The sequence below is a fragment of the Carassius carassius genome, chromosome 35 (assembly GCF_963082965.1).
Source record: "Carassius carassius chromosome 35, fCarCar2.1, whole genome shotgun sequence".
In the NCBI taxonomy this organism is placed as follows: Eukaryota; Metazoa; Chordata; class Actinopteri; order Cypriniformes; family Cyprinidae; genus Carassius; species Carassius carassius.
Genome location: NC_081789.1, coordinates 25,127,441 through 25,154,136, shown reverse-complemented (window position 1 = coordinate 25,154,136; position 26,696 = coordinate 25,127,441). Strand labels below are relative to the sequence as shown.

The following is a 26,696-nucleotide window of genomic DNA, read 5'->3' as shown; positions in this document are numbered from 1 at the left end:
CCATGTGACATCAGAGGGTCAGTTAGAATTTTTTGAAGCATCGAAAATACATTTTGGTCCAAAAATAGCAAAAACGACGACTTTATTCAGCATTGTCTTCTCTTCCGTGTCTGTTGTGAGAGAGAGTTCAAATCAAAGCAGTCTGGATATCCGGTTCGCAAACGAATCATTCAGTTCACCAAATCGAACTGAATCGTTTTAAACGGTTCGCGTCTCCAATACGCATTAATCCACAAATGACTTAAGCTGTTAACTTTTTGAATGTGGCTGACACTCCCTCTGAGTTCAAACAAACCAATATCCTGGAGTAATTCATGTAGTCAAACAGTACACTGACTGAACTGATGTGAAGAGAGAACTGAAGATGAACACTGAGCCGAGCCAGAAAACGAACAAAACATTGACTCGTTCACGAGTCAAGAACCGTTTCTGTCAGACGCGTCCGATTCGTGAACCGAGGAGCTGATGATACTGCGCATGTGTGATTCAACGTGAAGCAGACCGACACACAGAGCGTCTGAACACAACTGATTCTTTTGGTGATTGATTCTGAACTGATTCTGTGCTAGTGTTATGAGCGAGGGTAAACAGAAGGCTTGAATCAAGGGCAATCATCGCAAATGATGCCATTACGTTGAGCGCAAAAGAACCGGTGAACCGTTTTCTTCAACTGGTTTATTGAATCGAACTGTCCGAAAGAACTACTGGTGATCCGAAAACCGATGCAACCAGTTCTTCACTCGTAAACGAGTCAGTCTATTGTTCGCTATCTGGCTCGGCTCGGTGTTCATCTTCAGTTCTCTCTTCACAGCAGTTCAGTCAGTGTACTGTTTGAGTAAATGAATTACTCCGGGATATTGGTTTGTTTGAACTCAGAGGGAGTGTCAGCCACATTCAAAAAGTTAACAGCTTAAGTCATTTGTGGATTAATGCGTATTAGAGATGCGAACCGTTTAAAACGATTCAGTTCGATTTGGTGAACTGAATGATTCGTTTGCGAACCGGATATCCAGACTGCTTTGTTTTGAACTCTCTCTCACAACAGACACGGAAGAGAAGACAATGCTGAATAAAGTCGTCGTTTTTGCTATTTTTGGACCAAAATGTATTTTCGATGCTTCAAAAAATTCTAACTGACCCTCTGATGTCACATGGACTACTTTGATGATGTTTTTCTTACCTTTCTGGACATGGACAGTAGACCGTACACACAGCTTCAATGGAGGGACTGAAAGCTCTCGGACTAAATCTAAAATATCTTAAACTGTGTTCCAAAGATAAACGGAGGTCTTACAGGTTTGAAACAACATCAGGGTAAGTTATTAATTACATAAATTTGCTATCTGGGTGAACTAACCCTTTAAGTGGATTGACACTTCTTCACCCCGGGTGTGTTTGGAGTGGCATACTTACCATACTACTTTTGCAGTATGCATACTGGTATATTATGCAAATGCTTAGTATAAATGGCATACGTGGATGATTTATTGGTAACATTCGCCAAAATGTGCAGCATACAACAGAGTAAAGTATTTAAAAAACATATCTCACGATGCAATGCACTCGACCTTGCATTCTGAAACAGAGTTGTTATTTTTAACTAAAAACTATTAAAAATTGTTTTTGTAAATTGAAATAAAGTTGATATAAAAATTTACATAATATATGAAAAACTTAAAATTGCTTGAGCAAGTGCTAAAATGACTGAAATAAAACTGAATAAATATATTCAAATATTTATATAAAAAAGACAAACTTAAAAATAACAAAAAAACTTTAAAAATAAAAATTTTGCCTCGGCAGCTAATATATAACATACATTGAAGTATTAAAATGACAATTGCAAAACTAAAAAAAAATAATAAACTCAAATAACAGTTCTGAAAATAAATTAACCACATAATCAACTTTTAATATTTAGTTTGTCTTATTTGAATGCTACAAGAGTTAATTTTACTACATTATTTTCTCACATTTGTTTTTCAAACATGATAAATATATGCCATTTGCTGATTTAATCAGCGATGTCACATGATCATCTTGTATACTACTGTTAGAAACGTTTAGAATTGCAAAATGTATACTATTTCACATTATATATATATAAAAAAAAAATTAGGCAGTATACAGTACAAACGGCAAAGTATGCAGTAAATACGCTAGTATTCCACTCCGAACACAACCCAACATTTTAAGACCGAGGTTCAGTGTTTCCCACACTCACATACAGACTACAGTATGTGTGCTTATAACAGTCTAAAAACCAGCAATGGTCATACAACACATTAAAGCATGTTTCACACACACACACACACACACACACACACACACACACACACACACACACACACACACTTCCAGCATCCATGTGATGAGTGTTCAAAAAAATAATACATCCATCATTCACTGCTCTCTCTCCATTTTCCTTCATTTTATCAGCTATTTGTCCCATCTTTCTCGCCTCATTTTCTTCTATCACATATCCCGATATGGTTTTTAGCTTTTTATAACATTTCTCTCTTCTCTTTCTCAGTTTATATGTGTGTCTGATAAATATTCATCAGCGTTTCATTTTTCACCTGTCTAAAAGTGCCAGCCAGCTTAATATTAAAGGAACCCTATAAAGTCTATAAAGTTTTTTTGGATGCTAGATCAGAACATTTCAAGTCAACATGAAACCAAAATTGACATGATTTACTTTATTACTACTGAAATGTATTCACTACGCCTTTGTTTTTTGCCAATTGTCCTCAAATATCCTTTTTTTTTTTTTTTTTTTTTTTTTATGGGTTGCGAGTGCCATTTCATGCTGACCTTAAAATATTCAAATAACTTACATGTTCCCTGGAAAGCATTAATGTGTTTTGTTACATAAGCATGACCTTTGGGCACAGCTGAATTTATTATTTAAACATTTGTGTTGTTAATATTCTCTGCTTTGCTTCCAGCACTTTCCGTTTCTGTGGGTGTAAATACATTTCATTTAGGTTTTTGCATCATCATCATCATCATTCAGTTAAAGACAATCTTTACAGACGCCACAATCCAACACTGTTAGCCACTCTGAATAAATATAAATGTAGGACTATGGCATAAAAATCCACAACATTAAACTGACACACGGTCAAGCTTTTCGAAAATGAAAAGAAATCAACTCAGAACAGCAATCTTATACACATCTTTCCTTTAGCAATTCAATTAATTCCCGTTAATTATCTTTTAGCAGCTTAGCGAATGATAACTTGGCACTACTGAATTTTGTAATATTTACCGTGTCTTAGTGTTAAGGGTCATGAAATGCTCATCTTTTGCAATCTTGTCTCGTGGATCTTGAGTTGTATTATTCATATAAATCCAGTCATAATCATTTGTTGAAAATGTAGGCAGATGAAACTTTACCGTGGCTGGAGTTGCAACACATTCTGTATATGTGGTGGTGACACTCGTTTCTATATCAAAAGCATCTTTAATCATGTTATGGCAGTTACCATAACAACTGCAATACTGAAGTAATTATTAGTGAGTTGCTTGTAAAACTCCTGAGTCTCTCACTGGCTTGTGTTTGTGTGTTCACTGGAACATTTCTCGAAGGTCAAGATGAAGGGTCAGATATTCAGTCTGTTCCAAACCAAGTGAGCTCCCTTCTAAAGCCACATCATAACAGAACCTGATTAGAAATGCTCTACAAAAACGTATTCGACTTATAAAACAATACTCTAATATGCATAAAAATATTAGGTTGTACATTTTTAAGTAGTTCTAAAGGGGTCAAAAATGTATTTTATTCTGCAAGGATGCATTCGGTTGATGAAAAATGACAGTAAAAACTTTTAAAAAGTTTAAAAAATGCAGTTTTTTTTACTTTCTATTCATCAAAAAATCAATAAAATAAAATAAAATAAAATAAAAAAGCTCATTGTGATGTGACTCTGAAGACTGGAGTAATGATGCTGAAAATACAGGTTTGCATCTCAGAAATAAATTACATTTTAAAATATATTCAAATATATTTTTTTTATAAACTGTAATAATATTTTTACTGTATTTTTTTATCCAATAAATGCAGCCTTGATGAGGATAAGAATTTTTAAGCATATTTTTTAATGGTAGTACATATTTATTAACATTTTTAGAATTTTTGGAGCTTGTTGAATAACATTCTGGAATTGCTTTTTTGAAAATTCTGTGTTCATATTTGGAAAAAGGCAACACTTATTACATGCTGCCCACATAGAAAGCCCACTATGATTTGGAACAGAGTGAATGTTTCTGTTTCTGTCTGTTTACTGCTGAGGAACAAAGTAAAGCATGAAACAGCTTCAGAAACATAATTTTAACGAACCCGATCCGGAATTATCCAAAAACAAACAGCATCAGATGACCTCAACATCAACCCCCGACCTCACTGAGGACTACCTCGCTGTGTCTTCACGTGTAAGGCTTTGTGTTAAGTCAGTGAGATTCCTGGCATTTCATCTACTACGGAGGGCATCTGTAATGCATAACAGGCTGAGTCAAATCTAAACTATACAGAAAGGCATCATGAACGAGCCTCGGGCTGAAATACACAACAAATTTAATGTGTGTGTGTGTGTGTGTGCATGTTTTGAGTGTATGACGTACTGATGCTCCCTCCGAGTGTTCATTAATAATACCATGCCGTTTGTGTTCGCTGCTGCTGTATGGAATGTGAGTATGTGTTTTCCTTTCACACCTTCCGGTTTTTACGTCTGTGTCTCCACTGCTGGTCGAGCGGAGTAGATTGAGGTCGGACCTGTGTCGGACAGGGGGGCGTGGCTTTTGGGGGCCACCAGAGGGGGGCGTGTCATCAGGGAGGGGGCGGGATCTGTACCCCGAGCAGCTCGTAAGCGAAAATGTTCCAGAAGATGGCGAAGAGGAGGAAGGTGATGAAGGAGAAGATGAGGACCCACCAGGAGCACTGTTTATGCAGAGACTCCTCATAGCTCCGCAGGATCAGAAGCCCCATGCTGATGCCCACCACTGCGCCCGACAGATGAGCCATGAAACTGGGCTGCGGTCCGGAGGAGGGGAGGGGCGGGGAGAAACGCAGCCATACGGCACGGCCCACCTCTGAACTCACTGCCAAAGATGGAGAAAGAGACCGGCAGATGTCTGGAATAGCATACTACTCTACTACTTACACTACTTCTGGAATATGTCTTTTTTTTTGTATGCATGGAATTCCAGATAAAAATTGCATTGCAAAAGATACAGTGTGTTCCGTTTTTAATATATCGACAATTGTTTTTTATTAAAATGTTTATTTTTCAGATAATTGGAGACAAACACTTTGAATTAAAAATTGATGAGGTCGAGTAATAATGTAGCATACAATTATTTGAAATCATTGCATACTGCACATATAATACTATATTTTTAAAGTATGCAGTATCTAGTATATACTCAGTCTATTATATTGTTGTCTTGCATTGTGAATATAACAAATGATAAAACACAATAGTACACAGTAACGTGCTAGTATGCTATTGTGAATTCAGCCACAGCCTATTTACTAAAATATGAGAACTGCAATAACTCCAGTTACTTACTGCAAACAAGTGCAAGAATCATCCGTAGCAATTTGTATGGACACTTCATACCAGCCCAGTTCTGAAACACAAACATACGCATGTTAAAAGGCATAACGAAGACTTTTACAAAGTCAACATAATGAAAATTCACTCAATCTATATTACAAATAAATCGTATTGCTCTTACTGTATTCATCCATGCATGTGTTTTGTTTTGAAATGATTAATACAAAGTAAAAATTAAACAAATCGGGAGATTCTGGAAAATTAAAATAAATCTTTAGAGATTTATGCTGGACTTCTGATTAAAAAGCTCAAATGTAAAGCTAATGTGAAATGCCATCAGTGTTGTTATTTTTAACTAAATCTAAAAAGATAACCAATATAAAATAAAAAATAAACAATTAAATGAAATGTACACTTAGATCTAAAAGTTAGTTTAGGCTGAAGTGCTGAATTTTCTAAAATTTAAACAAAAATAAATTAAAGATGAATAGAAATTGTAATAAAAACTATGAAAAGGCACATAATAAAATTACTAAAACTGCCATTTGCAACCTATTTTGCTTTCATAATATATATTTTTGGGTAAAACTTAATATCCAGTCATAAAAATGTTGACTTCGTGCTTATATGAATTCTTATGTATAAAAAAGCGCAGAGTTATTTGAGCTGTTTTTAGTGGTGGGACTTGGATTTTTGCTTGAGGAACAAATGAAAATGATTTCCTGTGGTGACTGACAGCGTGTCACTGATGACATCATAGAGCTCAAATCCACACACACACACTAAAAGGCACTTGAACAGGGAAGAGGAAGAGTTGAGACGCATCCCTCAGCACACAGCAGACTCTGTTTGTGTCTGTGTGTGTGTGGTCGATTAGAGACTCTTTGATCTTTAGGGAAGCCGCAATATAAAGAGATTTATCCTTACTCGTTTCTCTACTCTCCTCTGCCTGATTTGCCCTTTTCATTCATTCTGACACAAGTCGCCATGGCAGCAGTTAGTTTCGGTTACCATGACAACGTTGGCGAGATGTGCTGAGCAGAGTGCATAGACCCCGCCGGACCCCCCCACCACCGGAGCGCGCATATCTGTGATGGACACCGTTAGAGAACCTGAGGAGACACATGGTTAGTCTACACCAATGAAAAAGAGTCGCATTATTTGATAGATTCTGTCCTGCAAATCCTGAAAAGGAATCATATGACAAAGCCCCGCCCACAAGTAGTGACTCCATTTGGAATCATATGAACTGATACATTTGAAAATTCTAGCATGTGATACAATGTTTCCTGTGACTCTCAGTTTGTGTGCAACATTAAAACACTTGTGTACACACTGTACATTTGCTGATTTCAGACAGCCTCGATTGAGTAAAATTGCCCAATAGAGAAAATTGATAGGCAAATTGAATCATAATATAATTGCCTCATAATGACATAAGGGACCCCGCACAGGGACCTGTACACCACTGCTGCATGTTTTTTTGTTCGGATTATTTGAAGTTTAATAGAGAGTGTCTTACATGCCTTAAAAATAATTTAATAATTTATGTAATTTTATATAATTTACTGAATTGATTCTTTTAATTTAATAAATGTAAAATTAAATATTACTGACTTTATTCATTTTATGTTTTTTTTTTATTTAACTGTGTATTTAAAAAAATTAATATTAACTATATACAACTTTAATTAACTTTATTGAATGTAGTCATGTTTAATATAATCGAATTATTATTTTTCCCCTGTAGGTGGTTTATTAATAAATCATGAAGATATGTCATCAAATGTATTTAATTTAATATTTAAATTAAAAATTACAGAATTTACATCCAGCTCATGAGGCATGATTTAGTGTTTATTGTGTTATGTTTTATATAATACTAAAGATTAACACATTAAAATGATGTGTAATATATATATATATATATATATATATATATATATATATATATAAACCCCTCCTGACCTGTATTTCTGCATTACAGCCGTCACTATTGTCGACCCATTTAATTAATATAATAAAGCGCTCTTTAGGTAGCCACTCCCAAGTGGACTTTAATTTAATACAGAACATTCAAACTCACAGCAGCACAAAACACACTGAGTTAAGCTAATTCCGTACTCTAAATTCTCACAGGAAAGTGAACATGCATGCAAAATACAGCAGAAGGAGGTGAGATAATTGAATATTGGCATATCCTCTGTGTGTGTGTGACAGATAGTCTTTAAAGTGCTGCGTTCAGCACTCTTACTCCACCACCGTCTTCATCATTCTGCTCTTTTTATGTTACATTTTCTCAATACTCCACATTTCTCTCACTCCATTTCTCACTTTTTCCTTGTCTTTTCATCTCTTTCTCACTTATAGTCTCTATGATTTTTCTCTTCTCTATTTTCTCCTTCTTTTAATTTCCATCTCATGTTGTGTGTCCTCAGCATGGACACTTTTCTTTATAGATGTCGAAATGCTGACTAGTTGCAGTATCCGGTATATTTTGAGTATATATGATAAAACATAAGTGCTCATTTAATTTCAGCATGATGCTGTCCATGTCATTTGCAGTAGTTAAGTTGTATTGTGTTACATCATTTGATTCTGTTCCTGGACTGAAGGGCAACATCCTGCAGGGTTTTACAGGAACTTTAATTAAAGAGACCTGAGCCAGCTAATCAAGGTCCTCAGGATTATTTAATAAATTACAGACGAATGTGTTTGATTAGGCTTTGAATTCAGCAGAATGTTGTTTAAATTTAAAACCACTGTATATCATCTATGTCTCTTCTATTTCACACAAACATACACAAAACAAAACAAGTCTTTATGAATGAGACATTGGCTCCATACAAAATGATTTTTTTTTTAATTAGTAAATTTTTTTTCAAATTAAATTTGAAATTTTAAATGTATTATTTTATCTTTATTTAAATTAATACGTGTAATTTTATTAAATGTAATACTTTTGTTTTGATTTAATTAAATAATGATCAATGAACATTTTGTCAGAACCTCTAGTAAATTACATGTTATTGTTTCAGAATCACAATTTAACAATAAATAAATAAATAAAAATGTTGATTCTGAATTTATACAGAATCATGCCTCTTATAACACACACACACACACACACACACACACACACATATCAAAATAACAAACAAAATTAAAAAGAATTTTAATTTAAACATTAAAAAAAATGTTCAAATACTACTATGAAAAAAAAAATTATTGAAGAATTTACATATTGATCAAGAAGGATGATTAAATGGGTTTATTCATTTTTTTATTTAATTTCCCAAATATTTCCAAAATAAATATATATATATATATATATATATATATATATATATATATAAATATTTAAATACACTTGCCCTGCAGACCTTGATTAGCTGTTTCGGCTGTGTTTAATTAGGGTTGGCGTGAAGCTCTTAAGGACGTGGCCCTCTAGGAATGGAATAGCCCTGATAGAGGACAATATATATATATATATCTCTGTTTTATAATAAGAAAAACATAGCTAGCATTAAAATGTAAATGTATTCTATTACACTACACACAGTCTCCAGAGGTGTGGTATATTTGCGGCTTTGGTGTGTATGTCACAAGAGAGAGATGGTGTGTCTGTGTGTGTGTGTGTGTGTGTGTGTGTGTGAATAATTCAGAGATTATTGATTAGGTCATTGCCCACTGGTGACATGTCCATCATAAATATGAGCACATTCTTCTGGTGAATTGTCAGAGTGCAAGGACAGCAAGACGTATGCGGACACACACACACACTAACTCACCAGCGACGACTCCAGCCATATACAGCAAACTGATCCTCAGGATCCCATGAACCATCTCCAGAGGAACTCCTATCATCAGCTGGAGAAGAGCATTGAAACCCAACTGCTCTAATCTGCACACACACACACACACATATCCAGAATGTAAAACATCAGCTGCAGCTACAGGTCTGTACAACTAAATTTAGACAAAGGAATACTAAGAAATTCTCGTCAGCCTTAGAAGTCAAAGTCAAACTTTTGTCTCTTGCTCAAACGCTTACAAAACACATAAAGGCCTTATGGATACCAGACAGATTAAACCTTTTGAGCAATCTATTATCCATCTGTTACAACAAAAGTGCGATTTGTCATGAAATCTCTTTGCTTTAAATGCTCTATAATATGTTGCCTCCATTCATGTGCATTTAAAGTCGACATCAATGTGAAATGGTTGTTCAATCACAGTCCATTGTAGTTTAGTAATGTGATGTATTTCTCAGAAAAATGTGGGCAGCACTTAATTTTCTCCATTAGGAATTGACTGCAGATTGAAAAGCATCTCTACATGACAGATGATTGGGCTGAAAAATGGTTTTGCTGAAATCATTTGATAAGCAAAGTCATTTCAGAGGTAGAGTATTTTATTGCATTTTGATAAAAGATGACAAAGACAAACAGTTTTCTTTAAAATAAACAAATCATGCACAATAAAACCAGGAAGATGCATGAAGAAATATGTTCGCATTTGACTTTAAAGCTTGTAAAGCGTACACTGTTTATTTGAAGAACAGTTGCTAGTTGCATAATTAACCAAGTGCACTACAGCTGATGCTCATTTATTTATAAATGGAGATCTAAACAAGAGTTCATCTGGCCCTGTCAAACACTGCGCAAGTTCTTACCCAACATGCATGAACATGTAGCTGAAGAACCTCCAGATTTGTGCGCGGTGTCCGGGATGATACACCAGCGGACTCTTCATGAAATCCGGCTGGTAGGTTTGCAACACCCATTTATTGAGCATCACGCCGTAACACATAAACACTATGATCTGGAACAAACACAGACACACTCAGCAGTGTTTAAACTGTAGAGCCTCAATATGTCAAATTAAAGTCCGAAAAATCTCATGTTTGGAAACGAAACAGTTTAGTGAACCTTTATACAAAACACAAGAAAAAAAAATCTATAAAAGTTTGCATGTGTGGTTTTTGTTGAGTATCATATTTGTGACCCTGGAGCACCATCTGAAGTCTCTGGGTATATTTGTAGCAATAAATGGCCAAAAATACACTGTGTGGGTCAAAATGATTTTTCTTTTATCACAAAAATCATTAGGATATTAAGTAAAGATCATGTTCCATGAAGATATTTTGTCAATTTCCTACTGTAAATATATCAAAACTTAAGTTTTGATTAATAATATGCATTGCTAAAAACTTCATTCGGACAACTTTAAAGGTGAATTAGATTTTTTTGCACCCTCAGATTCCAGATTTTCAAACAGTTGTATCTCGGTTGTAATATTGTTCTATTCTATCAAACCATGTATCAATTAAAAGCTTATTTATTTAGCGTTCAGATTATGCATAAATCTCAATATTGAAAAATGACCCTTATGACTGGTTTTGTGGTCCATGGTCATATTTACTACATCAGGCTTTAAAGGCTCACATATCTGATATAACTGATATTGAGTGCAAACTCAATTTAAGATGACCAAACTGAGCAAAAATATACAATTTGTTGACAAAAAAGACAATATTCTTATAGCTTGTAATGTAAATCAATGAAATCATTCTAATAATATAGCAGACTACTTACATTAAATGCATTTTTTGATTTCTTGTAATAACGTCCTAAAAATGTACTTCAACACTTAGTTTTCTGACCAAAGCTCTGTTGTTTTCATTTAAAACATACAATACAATGCAATACAACGATGATAAAGAGATGAACAGATAAACAATCCTCAAAAGCCTGATGATCATATTTGATACTTACTGTACATCTAAACATTATTTTTCTTAAATGATGTATGGATAATTAAATAAGCCTAAATTGCTTTAATCCAGAAGGAGCTCAACCTGAAATATTACAAACAATATAAAAGTTATAAGTGTTTACTTCTGTGAAAAATCAGTACAGATATCACAGCAAAAAGACACATGAACCTGAAGGTAGATGTTTAAACTATTATACTAAGTATAAACTATTAATCTGATGCCAGAGGGCATGTAGTAGATTAGTTTTTTTTTTTTGTTTTTTTTAGCAAAGTATTGATTATTATGTTCATTTAGAGGAAATATGTGTATCAAATGTTATACTTTATATAGAGTTAAAAATAAAGGTTCTTCCAACCATAACCAAAAACCCATAATGCAACCTAAAGAAGAAAGAGGCACACGAGCTCAGTGAGCTGTACCTGTACAATGGTAATGATGGCCATGAACACAGGAGGAGGGCAGAGTCTGCTCTGATGGAAGTACCATCGGCGGTCCGTCTCGCATGGCAGGATCTCATAGGCCACGTAGCGCACGAAGCGCTTGTACACGCCCAACCCCGTCTCATCCAATAGGATCTCACGCTGCAGGGTGCGACGCCCATTTGCAATGGCTCGGCGAAAACTACTGGAACGTTTACTGTTCAGCTGAGAGAGAGAGAGAAAGAGAGAGAGAGAGAGGGGGGGGGGGGGAAGAAAGTAGTGTAATTCAACATACACTGCCGCTCAAAAGTTTGGGATTGGTTTTTAAAAAAAGTTTCTTCTGCTCATCAAGGCTGCATTTATTTGATCAAAAATACAGAAAAACAGTAATATTGTGAAATATTATTGCAATTTTAAAAAACGGTTTTCTATCTTAATATACTTTAACATATAATTTGTTCCTGTGATGTAAAGCTGAATTTTCAGCATTAGTACGCCCATCTGCAGTGTCACATGATAGAAATCATTCTATAACGCCAATTCATAATCAATGATGGAAGCAGATGTGCTGCTTAATATTTTTATGGAACCTGTGACACTTTAGTCAGGATTTTTTGATGCATACAAACTTAAAAAGACCAGCATTTATTTAAAATTTAAAAATAAAAATATCTCTATATATAAAATATACCCTTCTGTTCAAAGCTTTGGGGTCAGTACATTTGTTTCTTTCTTTTTGTAATAGAAATTTATACTGTGCCAAGTACAAAGATGTGCTAAATTGATACAAAGTGATAGTAAAGATTTCTATTGTTACAAAAGGTTTTCATTTTGAAATAAATGCTGTTCTTGTTACTTCTTTTCAGTGTTCCTGCAGCTCAAGTGGTAGAGCATTACGCTATGAAGCACAAGGTTGTGGGTTCGATTCCCCGGGAACACATGATAAGTAAAAATTGATAGCCTGAATGCACTGTAAGTCGCTTTGGATAAAAAAGTCTGCTAAATGCATACATTTAATTAAATTACATTTTTTTTTATTTTTTAACCTTTTATTCATCAAAACATCCTGACAAAAGTATCACTATCATAATAGTCACACACACACAAACAGAGACACGGAACAGTTTAATACTGTGACTTTCTTACAGATTACACCAATGTATGCAGGATTTCTCACACTCTCTTCTTTCTTTTCCCTGTTTCCTCCATCTCCCACATGCCCCAGATTTACACTTCACCCAAATCCTTTTAAATTCATAGCTTTCTCTCTGCCTCAGTCTCTCTTCCTGTAGAACATGGTTTTAAATCATGGAACGTCTTGAATCCAAGCCACAGAAAAGGTAAAGCATCTGTGCACACGCGTGTATCAGGCTGTGATTACGTGAGGGTTTGTATCACATCTCTAAATGAGTCAAGCTAGAGAACCAGAACTGTCAACACAGAGCGCCGCAGTCATGTGTGTGTGTGTGTGTGTGTGTGTGTATATTAAAAGAGCCTGCGGCAAAATTGATTCAACTGTCTGTGCCAGAGTGAAAACACTTACTACCCCTCGTCTCAAGTGTGAGAGAGTGAAGAAGGTCCTGAGAGGAACATGGCTGGATTTGTAAAGGAAGCACGTGGAGGTTCAGAAATTACAGAGCTGAGACCTGCAGTCTATTACTGACTGTGGGAAGAGCTTTCATTCATGAACACACAAACACACACACATTTGTTTTTGTGAAAAGTGTGTACATCCCATAGGTGTAATGGTTTTTATGTTGTAGATTCTATGGCCCTACACCAACCCTACACCTAACCCTAACCCTCACAGGAAACTTTGTGCATTTTTACTTTCTCAAAAAATCTCATTCTGTATGATTTATAAGCGTTTTGAAAAATGGGGTCATGGGTTATGTCCTCATAAGTCACCCTCTCCTTGTAATACCTGGGTCATACCCATGTCATTATATCCTGATATGTCACAAAAACACGCCCACACACACACACACACACACACACACACACACAAACAGCATTCATCTGCTCTGGGTCTCATAGAAATAACATGACAATCAGATGTCACACTCAGTATTTGTGCATCAAGAGATCCATACAGTTGCATTAACACACATAAACACAAACACACAAAATAAGATTAAACAATAAAATAAAATTTGAAGTCTTTGGGACTACAGTTTTTACTGTATTTTTTCTTAAATAAATGCGAGCATAAGAAAAAATCTTACTGACCCTACAGTTTTGAACATAAGCGTAGCTCAAGAAACAAAACATATAGTTACAACGGAATATATATAGCATATTTTGACTATTACATGTCTCCAATCTCAGATGTCACATTCATATTATTTCAAATATATTTGGTCATTAGAGATGTCACTCTGGGATGCAGTTTAAGCAAATATTGAGGTGAGTCATGTAACCTATGACTAGTTTGCACATACTAAATGCATTCATTAGAAGTAGATCTAACGGACTAGTTGGTGCAATCATCATCAAAAGTGCTCATTTTCTCAGCATGGTAAACACAGTGAGTTTCTCAGTGTTCATATAAATAAAATGCTGGAGGTCGTATGCATGCTGCTCACCAGTTCTATGAGCTCCTGGTAGCAGACGTGTCCGTGTTCATTGCTCTGTACCAGCGCCAGCAGCATCTCCAGTTTACTGGGGTCCAGCTGTAACTCATGGTGCTCAGCTAGACTGGTGAAATTTTCCACTGCTATAAAACCAGTCTGCTCTGGGTCCAGCTGAACACCAACATAAAGAGAGATCGAGTTTATATGCATTCACATACAGGACACATTCAAGACTAACGTGTTTATTACACACACAACACACAAAATACATGTAACATGCTACATATGCTGCACATTTGCTTGTATATTTGTATATATAATGCATTTCAAATTTAACAATATCATTCAACGTAAACTGGAATGACTCGCAGTGTGTGAGCAGTGAAATCTCTTTGCTGTACATTGATGAATCCGTGATTGATAAGTCTACAGAATGTTCTGCAACTGAACAGCAACTTGCCTTTATAGTACATCAAGCTGTTTGAGCAAGAAAAATCCTGGGCCCCTTTAACACGGACACATATGCGGTTAGTTTCTGCAACACAATTGTGACTCAAACATGGTCATCCTCTCTGCCACACACACACTCAAAGTATTTCACATTACTGTGTGTGTTTGTGTGTAACTATGAGCCTGAAGCACTTTCCTAACTGAACCAAACGGCAAAGACAACGCAGGAGAACACACGTGGCTACTTCTGCTGTCTGTGTTTACTCTGAATTACTCCTCAATGCCATATTTAACTTTAAGAGGGTACATGAGGAAAAGAGGAAGAGGAAAGGAAGAAAGGGAACAAGTAGGAAGGAAGGATGGAAGGATGGAAGGAGGGAAGAAAGAAAGAGAGAGAAAAATAAATTAGGAAATTAAAAGAAAGGGAAGGATGAAAAGGAAAGAAGGAAAGAATGAAAATTAGAGGAGAGGAAAGCGTGGAAGGATAGGTGGACTGAAAGAAGAAAAAAGAAATAAAGAAAGTAAAATGAACAGAAATTATAGAAATAATGAAGGAAATAATGAAAGAAAAAGGAAAATGAACAGCTTAAAGGTCAGAGAAGGAAGAACAGAGTAAAAAGATGTGAGGTGAAGAGATGAAGGAAAGAAAATAAAAATGGGAAACCAATTAGAGAAAAACAAAGGACAGGACAGGAAAAGAAAAGAAAAAGGATGAAAGGACAGACAGAAAGAAGGAATTAAAATAAGGAAGGAAGGAAGGTAGGAAAAGGAAAGGAAAGGAAAGAAGGAATAAATGATAGAAAATTAGAAGGAAGGAAAATTAGAGGAAAGGAAAGGGAAGGAAGAAAATGACAGAAAGAAGGAAGAAAGGAAAAATGTAATGAATGAATGAAGGAAGGAATAAATGAATGAATGAATGAATTAAAGGAATTTACAGGAAATGGGAGGAATGAAGGAAAGGAAAGGAAAAAGCAAGAAAGAAAATGAAGGCAAATTACAGGAAACAGGAGGAATGAAGAAAAAGAAAGGAAAGAAGGAAGGAAGTGACAGAAAAAAAGAAGAAAGGAAAAATGGAATGAATGAATGAAAAATGGAATGATATATGAAGGAAGGAAAGAAGGATGGAAGGAACATTACAGGAAATAGGAGGAATGAAGAAAAAGAAAAAAGGAAGGAAGGAAAGGGAATTAGAGGAAAGGGAAGGAAGAAAATGACCGAAAGTAGGAAGAAAGGAAAGATGGAATGAATGAGTTAATTAATTAATTAAGGGAAATTACAGGAAATGGGAGGAATGAAGGACAGGAAAGGAAACAGAAGGGAAGCAAAGGTATGTTAGAAAAAGCGAATGAATGGACTGCAAGAAAAAAGAAAGAAAGAAAAAGAAAGAAAGAAGCATCTAAACTAATAAATGATGTGCTAGCCTGTAATGATGTAGAAAAAGAAAGGAGGAGGAGGAGGAGGAAGGCGAGCGGGTGAATGCGAGGGCTCTGTGTAATGAGCGGAGGATGAAGGATGGAGGGATGAGAGCAGCAGACACATGTGGAGAGAAGGATGGAAGTGAAAGAATCAGTTAGTGAGGCGATTCAGCACAGAGGAGAGCCGCTGCCATGTCACCATGGTAACAAATTACCAACGTGTCACCCCGAGAAAGACTGACACTGTGTGTGTGTGTGTGTGTGTGTGTGTGTGTGTGTGTGTGTGTGTGTGTGAGAACACCGCCAGCGACTGATCTACTTCTGTCACCTCACGCCACAAATCACCAAAACACGCCACAGATCCAGCATGTAAATAGCAGAGTGTTATCAGGGAACCTGTGCTGAAGCATCAGTGTAGACTGAGAGTGTGTGGCGGTCTGAATGCAGCTGATGGGCTCTTCATTGATTACATGAGCCTGAACAAAGCCTGTCCTCCGCTGCTAAAGTCTGCTAAAAAGAGCCTTACTGTTGCCATGGTTTCTGAAAATACACACCATATGGCTGAGCCCAGAAACATCTGAGCAATGATATGGTGTTAGTAGTAAAATATGTCAGCTTTCTCATCACTAATGATCTTAGCCTTACACTGTAAACCTTACAAAGCAGTACTGGCCCATTACCATGGTACAATGATGGCTTCAGCTGAAATAATAAAATACTTTGAATAATATGAATGTATTTAAATAGCATCCAAAGATACACACACACAACTTTAAAAGTTTAGGGTTGTTTTTAAGTGCCTTATGCTCACGAAGACTGCATTGTTTTTATTAACAATACAGTAAAATATTGCATAATTTAAAATAACTGTTTTCTATGCGAATATATTTAAAAATGTTATTCATTTCTGTGATGCAAAGCTGCGTTTTCAGCATCAAAACTCAACAAGATACTTCTGAAATCATTCTATAATGCTGATTTGCTGCTTAAGGAACATTTCATTTTATTATCAATGTTGAAAACAGTTTGATAATTTTGAGGAAACCTTGATATATTTGATTTTTTTAAAGGATTCACTGATGATCAGTAAGTTGAAAAGAACAGCATTCAGTTTAAATAGAAATCTTGTGTAACAATTGTCTTTACTGTCACTTTTTGATCATTTTAATGGATTCTTGCTTTATAAGAAATTCTTTATGAATAGAACTACTGCATTGAAACTCTAGAGGAGACGCATTACTGGGGTCTTGTTCTCAGTAGAAACATCATATCACTGCAGCTGGTCACTGACGGAGAGTCTCGGAGGACCAACTGCTGCTATTTTATGCAAATATAATGCTAAATATGGTGCGACGATCCAACTATCAACTGCCCTCTTTCTCTCCGAACAGCTGGTGTCAAAGCAAATACTGCTTACACACACACACACACTGTATATATATAAAACAAGATTTTTACATTTTCTGATCAAAATGTGAGTGGTACCTGTGTAAAAGTTGCCAGATTGGTGCTTAAAATATTGATCTGTGTTTTTCACCTATTTTATTATTTATGTAGCATGGAAATTAATGTGAAAAAGTTTACAATACTATGTAGTACAGAAACTATTTTCTATGCAAATGTGCAAAGAAATAACGGAAGCCATCCCAAAGAAACATCATCTGATGATATTCTGTAGCTAAATATTATAATGAGTGAATTATAATGATGATTCATGTTTGTTCATATTTAAACTGTAATTGTTTTCAATTAATAATAAACATCAAATATAAGTCTGATAAACTGCAGTTAAGTCCTATTAAATGTTTAAAAAATGGTAGCTTTTGCATATATAATGCCTTAATTGTTTAGGTAATCATCAGAAATGAAAGACATTGATATGATATTTATATATATATATATATATATATATATATATATATATATATATATATATATATATATATATATATAAGTCCAAAGTTCAATGCAAGTCTAAGTTTAATACTTAAAATTTGCAATTTGAACCAGTGTTTTTTTAGTATCACAGATATAATTGTATATTTTGTGTTAATATTTTACATCTAATTTTTATCTTTATATTTTCAGTTTAAATTTATTTGGTGTTATTTGTCATTTTTATTGGGCTTTTTTTTTTTAAATATATCTATATAGTTTTTGTTATTTATTTTTCTAGTTTTAGTTATTTTAGTATTTCAAGTTCAACTAAACAAAAATTAGTAATGCTGGCAACTAGATGAAATAAAAAAAGTTTACTTTTTTTATTTTGTTTTATTTTATTTCAAGCAATGGCAAATTTCAAGCTTTTTTTTTGTTTAACTATAATAACCCTGATATGAACAAAGCTTTAACACTGAGCATAAGCAACAGCAATCTGTACTTCACAAGCTCCACTAACTAAACTCCAGTCTGTGAGAAGAGACACTGGGTAATTCTGTAAATTAGGACTGACTTCCATTAATTCTGTTTATCACACAATGAGCGTGTGTGTGTGTGTGTGTGTGTGTGTGTGTGTGTGTGTGTGTTTGCATGTGTGAACTGTGTGCGTGTGCATTAGAGCCAGATATAGTCTGAGCTCAGCACTGCTTCCTACAGCAGAAAAAAAAATCATAATAAACTGAAAGGTTAAGCATCTTGCCTTTACACACACACACACACACACACACACACACACACACACACACACAGTAGCAGTAGCACATTCACACCATACATACACTAACACACACACACGACACAAGTAAACTGCCAGGCATACACTTACTGTACAAGCAAAATGAGAAGCACAGTGCATGTGAAAACATATGAAACACACCCATAAAATACTAACACAAACACACACACACACAGACTCCACTGATGACTCTCAGATGTGTGTGTGTGTGTGTGTGTTTGTGTCCCAAAGATCAATTCTGCCCCTCCGACTGAATGATTGCCTTTCATCTCCATCAATCAACCTAATCTCTCAGCATCAGCATAGATTAGACAGCAAAATCAAACACACACACACACACACACACACACACACAGGGATATTTCCTAATATGACTTCCAGCATCCTTATTAAATCACAGCTTAAAAAAATACATCATGCATTTACTATTCACATGCTCTTGGAAGTTTAGGAGAAAATGCATCTATTATGGGTAATCATGAAAAAAAAAATTACAATATATGGTTGCAAGGGTGTTACTATGTGGTCGCTATGATGTTTAGAGTATTTTTTTAGACATGGTCAAGTTAACTTTGAGTTGTTAAAGTTGTTACAAACTAATGAATTATGCTACTCAGAAGAAAAATATATATTCTGATTCTGATCACTTGTTTTGCAGTGATATCGTCAACTTGATTGCACAGATCCTATTTAAACTGAAATGAACAGATGATGACATCACTGAATTCAATGATGAACTGCCTTTAACTGAAAATTGAATGTGTACTGCATTATTGACACACTATTTTCCTGTTTAAAGCTGCTTTGACTATCTGCATTGTTAAAAGGGCTATATAAATAAAGGTGACTTAATTAGTATTATAATTATAGTTTGGAGAATGGATGGATAGGAAGAAAAAGAATGTTAAAAACTATATTTTTATGTTTGAACATAAGCACATTTTATATCTGAGGAGCTGCATTTGCTTCAAGAATGAAACTAACTAGCATATTCTCATGCATATGTATTCAATCCAAGCTGTTGTTTGAATCCTGATGAATTTTTGAACTCTTATGATGTGAGCTGCCAGGACTTGGAAAGAGTTTTTGGTTTTGCCAAGGAAACTCAGTAAGAAGTAGCAGACCATCCAGAGCATCTCAATGTTAACACATCCTTGTAAAGTAGCTGTTTAAACAGCAAAACTCTTACAGAAGAGTTCTCACTGACCTCCTTCTATTTCTACTTCTGTATGTAGAGAGTTATGCATTCTGCAAACTGGCAGGTCAGACTGAAGGTATAATAAATATTTTTTAGCAGTGTTTGCACACAAAACAGCTGTAAAAGAAAAAAATAATAATAATGTGTTAATAACATAATGTGTCATTTCATGACTAAACAACATATTTTGGTATTTCTTTGTGTCTGTTGCTTACACACATCTCTTGAAGTGCTCTTTCGAGTGTTTTCGGGTGTTCTTTTTGACACTCGGTTACCAAGGTTTTGTTCTTTTCAGAGTTTTTCCTGTTTTTATCGTCCAGTGGTTCGATTGGAGGCTTACAAATGAAGCATCTCAGAAAAAGTTCAAATGAAGCTGAACTGAAATATCTAGCTATATTAAAATGACCAGTGAAGCTGAACTGAAATTAGCTGAATTTAACCATTTATTTAGTCAAAACTAATAAAGCAGCTGAATTGATCTAAGTGGAAGTGAAATGAGCTGAAAGTAACATTCTTTACTGTTAACAGCAATAATGATGTTTAATGGAACTGATCTAAATAGAATCGATTTGATCTGAACTGAACTGAACTGAACAATCTATACTGGTAAAGCATCAACCTGACTTAAGTAAACTGAATTGAATGAACCTGATCTGAAATTAAGTTGAAGTCATAAACACCCAAACAGCAGCATCGCTTTCCTTTACATTTGCCAGCTGCTGTTAAAATAGATAAATAGATGATACTGAAATATAAACAACAGATTTTTTTTTGTTATCAAGATATTAATACTTTTATTTAGCAAGGATGCCATAAATTGATCAAAGGTGACAGTAATTATATTCATGTTACAAAAGACTTCCATTCAAACAAATCCAGTTCTTTTGAACCTTCTATTCACCAAAGTACCCCGAAAAACTGAATTTTCACAAAAACATGAAGCAGCACAACTGTCTTCAACATTGATAATAATCTGAAATATTTATTGAGCAGCAAATCAGAATCTTAGAATGATTTCTGAAGATCATGTGACACTGAAGACTGGAGGAATGATTCAGATCTGATCACAGGAATAAATTACATTTTAAAACCTATTCACATAGAAAACAGTTATTTAAAATTGAAATAATATTACACAATATAACTGCATATTTATTAAAATAAAGGCATCCTTACAAAAAATCTTACCAACTCTGAATCTGTCAACAGTAGTGTGTTTAATTATGATATAGGGTAAAAATATATGCATGCATGTTGTAAGTGTATATATCCACATATTTCAATACATTAGCATATACAACAAGCATGTGTTGTGCACTAGTGCTGATGTCTAGTGTACTACTACTACACTAACAGCCACTGACTGAACATGAGGACCTCTCAAACACACACACACACACACACACACACACACACACACACTTCAGTACTCATTCATTCCGACTGTCCATCTTGCTCTGTATCAGCTTAGACACACTCACACATGCACGTCGATGCACAGGAGGATGCAGTAACCATAGCAACCTGCTGCTGCTTACCTGCTCTTGTATGAGCTGGAACAGAGAGCTTCTATCCATATACTGGGCCCTGGTGCGCACACAGCCACAAAAAGAAGGACATAGGGGGAAATGGCACGCAGGGACACGTACACACACACACGCCAGCGGTCCGTCTGCACGGCACGCCTCCCCAGCGGGGAGAGAGACCCCTCGCACGCGCACACAGTAAAGGCCAGTGGAGTGCAGGACGTCCTCTGATGAGGGAAGACAGCAGAGCCGTCAGTCCAGGGTTCGGATGAGTCCAGCTGGGTTCAAATCCAGGGTCTAACTCACCAACCAGACCCAAAAGACCCTTGTGGCACTTTCACAGCCTCTTCCGTCCACCTCAAAATCACCCCTAGTTTGCAGCCAGTCCAGTTTTCTCTCACTTTCCTTCCTAAACCCGTCTGTCCCTCTCCGCTCGCCTGTCTTGTTGTGCTCAAGTCGCCTTTACCCCTGTAAATCTCTCCCTCTCTCTCTCCTCTGTCCTCCACAAAGACAGTACTACCTGAATACCAATGAAGGAGGGGAAGGAGGCGGTGGTCTGCAGCCAATCAGAGGCGAGGGGGGCGTGTCCAAAGAGCTGCAGCTCTCCATCTACCCTGCAGGAGTCTTAAAGAGAGACTAAACACACAAACACACACTCACTGCAGTGCACACACACACATACACACACACACACACACACACACACACACAGCATGTAGGCGCACTCGGGTTTCCTAAATCAGACATTAATCACACGCAGCAGATACTACAGAAGCTAAAACACATTCTCAGGGTCTTTTAATCACTGGTTGTGCTTGGAATATGCCAATGATCATGTATATTGCGGAACTTATTAATTAAAGACGTCATTTGGCTTGGTTACTGTCTCTGAAGACTGTTTAATTGTAATTGTGAAGATGAATCTTCGAAGTAGTTATTTATTCAAGATATGAATAAATAAAGTGATATATTTGATGCTAATGGAAGCAATATTTATCATAAAAGTGTGATTTTTTTTAATAACTAGGATGGCATATGGGGTGGTAAGGAGGTACTGACCGCTTGTGCAAATATGCTGCTCTTCTTTTTAGATATCTGGGTCATAATCTTAGCACATTTTGTATTGGATTGACTCAACTTGGACTAGAAAGCAGCTAGACTGGTGAAATAAAGTATTATTTTTCCTTTTATATTAAGACTATGTCTGTATGCATACTGTAAAAAATAAAAGCGAAACTAAGAATCTCAACAGATTTTCACCCGAGGCTAAACAGGCTGTGAAGATTTTCTCACACACATGACTGTAGGACAATATGCTCTTGTTGTTGACTTTAATTTGAGATATCATTCATTCCAATAATATATATATATATATTTTTTTTTTGTTTGTTTATATACAAAAACATTTTTTTTTTTGCCATATGTGTCTCTGTAGCACAAACGGAGTGGGTACGCTTATTGCTCGAGTTGGGGTTTGTTCACATCTCTAACCCTAATTACGAGCAATGCTGTGACGCAAGCCTTCACAAACACCACTAACAATGACAGATTTTAGCCTGGAGCTAAACGGATTGTGCAGATTTTCTTCTTAGACACAAATGTTTATGTTAACACGCTCTAATTAATATTTTACAGTTTTCATGGACATAAAACTCAATCATGTGGGTTCACCATTTTTAATTCTCTTCTCAAGATCAACATAAACCAGAATTTCCATTATACTCGGGCCACGATCATTTCTATGAATGCATCTGCTGTGCTGTCCACCTGCATGATGCAGAGATTTACAGTGACACCGGAGTGTTTCATCTACAGCGTCTCCATCAGGACTCAATCAACTAAAGTGTGAGTCCTTAAATAGATATTTGTAACTCATGATATTCATTCTTACTGATACTTGTGTGCTATCAATCCATCACTGGCCTCCTGCTTATGAACTCCGTGACCTTTCTACTCTGGTAAGCATAATAGAAGACAGACTGGCATTGATCAATGAGCAGAAAACCCCACAAAATCAGTTTTTCCCAGTAAGCATCAATCAATATCATTATACTGTTATGACTATGAGATGTGCAATTAGGTGTGGAATCTCAGTACATCAGCAAAATAGCCAGGTGTCACATTTATAATGCATTCATGTGCATATTTATTAATAGTTGGTTTGAAAGTAAACTAATTAAAAAATTTGGTTTAGAATTTTTTTTTTTTTTAAATGTCCTTTAAAAAGACTATGCTCATTTAAACACAATAGAGCAGAGCAGTGCTGCTCTCTACTGGAGAAACATATGTGCAGCATTCTCTTTACAGACACAAAGACATTTTTTATCTATTATCTGCATGCACACATTTCTCTCATTTGACATTGTAAAGATATACAAATATTATGTTGATCAAATGAAACTTCTTCTAATATTAGCCTTAAAGGAACAGTGCACCCAAAAATGAAAATTTTCTGTAAATGTACTCAACCTCAGACCATGTGAGATGTAAATCAGTTTATTTAAAGTGATGGTTTAAGTGATAGCTCTCACAAACACACAGCTTTAGGCTCCACAAAACATCAATTGATAGACAGAAATGGAATACTTGTGGATTATATATATTTTTTTATCAGCTATTTGGACTCTCATTCTGACGGCACCCATTCACTGCAGTGCATGCATTGGTGAACAAGTAATGCTAAATTTCTCCGGAGATTAATTTTTTTTAGCACATTTTCCTTTTGGGTGAACTATTTCTTCAACAAACGTGTAATGATATGCTTAATACAACATGTGCAATTTGAATAGCATATAATGCAAATGACAAACCACAAAATCACATGTATTCATAGAAAACATTTTATAACTAAAGTTTTGATACTGTATGCATAACATACCGTATTTAACAGGCAGCTCACGTAAGAAGGATTCATTCACCTTACAGTCTGATATCATGCATAGCTGTGATATAAGTACTGTAGACAGAAAAAAAGTTAATGCATATTAAACAGCAAAATACAATAATTCTGACATTATGTGGTGGGAACTATAGTATTTAGTGCTAAGTACGCTGGATAAATACATGACTAATTAGTAGACATACTAATGAAAAATATGCATGTAATTATTTCCTTGAGTAACATTGTTATTTTTAGTCCTATGTAATTATGACAAAATAAGATATGTGCAATATAGATGCTACTCACACCGTCCAGGACAATCAATCTGTAATTTTGTTTTTCACATCTCAGCAGGAAAAAAAATTATATATATATATATCAGTTAATTTTAGTTAAAGATACATAAAACTAAATTTCATACATATGCAACTTTCTTGATCTCTATATTTGTGAAATTAATGCATGGAATTAATGCATTGCATTGTGGGCCACAAACTAATTTCTATAGTGTTTAGAAATATTTCAGAACAGAACTCAAGGTACAAAAGCAGTCCCTGAGGTGGTGTTTTTCTTTTTATTTTAACCCTATCTACCTCTAAATGTGCATTTTAGTACCTTGAAGATACATGCTAATAGCTAAAGTGTACATATTGCATAGATGGTGCATGTTAGTTCATTTTAAAAGAGTATTGCCACAGTGACAGCTTTTGTACCTTTTTTGTTAAGAGTGCTTGATGCCTGATTGGAATTGCAATATAGCTATGTATCTTATTACCACGGACTGGTGTTGTTTTGAGCATAGACACATGTAGACACCTTACCCTATGTCACAAAGAGATGTACTAGTCGATCACATAAATGCGTGTACACACACACACACACACACACACACACGTGTGAAGCTGTCATCACAGAGAGTGTGAGATGTGCTTTGTGCGCTATACCTTCTATATTCTGACATTCTGTTCAAATCTGTAACAAAAGACGCCATAACACCAATCTACAAGAGCCCACAACTGTTAAGCGGAAATTATTAATTAAAGTTATTACATTAACAAGAATAGAACAGTGTCCCGCTTTAGTCTTATTCCAGCGCGCAGGAGTTAATGTCAAGCTTTCAATCGCCAACTTGAGCGCTATAACTAAAATAATAAAAACAGAAAAGGTTAATAATCTGCTTTATCAACTTGAGTTTAATTACATATATCCAGTAGGCTAATTAAAAGTTCTGTAAAAGGGGCTTGCAGACAGTAGATGTGAACAGAAAACCCTTAAAGTGAAGAGATTCAAGATGGCGTTCTGACTGAAACACCATCAAGCCTGAAAATGTGAATAACAGAACAAGCAGGAGAGATAGAAATAAACCTGTGCAATAGCAGCATGCACTAAATAGATGACTTTATAAGTGAACAGTTTGAAAATGAGGGAAAGTAACCCGACGGGATACGCGTGTCACTGCCAAGCGAGAGATAACAAAAGAATGCGCGAGCGTTAAAAGCATCAGTTTGATCAGTCCTAATATCTCAATCGGATCCATAACGCACAAACCACCAGGAATGCATGCACTGATCGATATAATGAACCTGGCCACGGTACCGATGGGTTCTGATCGGTAAAGCTGGGTTTTGGGTCGTTGGCAACTTTCCTAACAGCCGAGCTCTTCTCTCAGATCTATCAGCATTGGAGCTACTGGTTTATTTACTGCAACGTTTTACTCGTTTAGATCTATAGCTCATGCATTGCACCGACACCTCTTGAAATGTGTGAATAAGAGCCGCAATATGAGAGCCACTTTATTTGGCGCACATTTGATTTATAGAAGGTTTAACAATAAATAATCGGAGAAACGTCACGCGGACTCGGTGGCCGGACTGTGTTAGTTCGTCAGCTACTTCATCTCATTAAAAACGAAAACGACGTTTTAAATGAATCAAACCCGTCCTGTTCTTGAGTGTGTTGATGTGGCTTTCATAAACATTCGGTGGTTTCCAGCTCGATATCGTTGTTTTGGGCAAATTTTGCGCGAATTCTGCTAAATACATCACCGCGCTCGTCGGTTTGGGCTGATTTTCGGGGAAAAAAAGTTCATGGCGCAATGAATTCGGGATAAAACGACACACGCACGCCAAGCCCAAAGCCTCCCCTCTCGGACCGTGGCGTTGGGAGGATCGCTACCGAACGAGTCTGGCTAAATTCGGCCTCAGTTCGAGGAGGAAGAAACAC

At 35.7% G+C, this 26,696-nt stretch overlaps 1 protein-coding gene across 2 annotated transcripts; it reads right to left on the bottom strand.

Moving 5' to 3' along the window:
* Positions 1–4,633: 4,633 nt before the first annotated feature.
* On the bottom strand, positions 4,634–24,849 carry LOC132116341 (rhomboid-related protein 1-like). 2 transcript variants are annotated; one of them, XM_059525139.1, is made up of 8 exons: positions 24,471–24,849; positions 14,342–14,500; positions 11,757–11,981; positions 10,234–10,382; positions 9,350–9,462; positions 6,570–6,670; positions 5,571–5,631; positions 4,634–5,100 (listed from the first exon to the last, which is right to left on the bottom strand). In XM_059525139.1, the coding sequence occupies exons 1-8, from the start codon at positions 24,504–24,506 to the stop codon at positions 4,829–4,831; spliced, it is 1,116 nt and encodes a 371-aa protein (XP_059381122.1). In that variant the 5' UTR covers positions 24,507–24,849; the 3' UTR covers positions 4,634–4,828. The 2 variants fall into 2 exon arrangements, with proteins under 2 accessions (XP_059381122.1, XP_059381121.1); XM_059525138.1 differs by lacking the exon at positions 24,471–24,849 and adding an exon at positions 21,605–22,681.
* Between the last annotated feature and the right edge of the window lie 1,847 nt (positions 24,850–26,696).

Bases quoted from the DNA above. Each gene is read 5' to 3' on its own strand.
- LOC132116341 (XM_059525138.1), bottom strand. From the start codon at position 21,643: ATGGATAGAAGCTCTCTGTTCCAGCTCATACAAGAGCAG. The intron at 14,501-21,604 runs GTAAGCAGCAGC...GTTGGTGTTCAG, and splicing joins TCCAGCTCATACAAGAGCAG to CTGGACCCAGAGCAGACTGG. The intron at 5,101-5,570 runs GTAAGTAACTGG...CATCTTTGGCAG, and splicing joins GATTCTTGCACTTGTTTGCA to TGAGTTCAGAGGTGGGCCGT.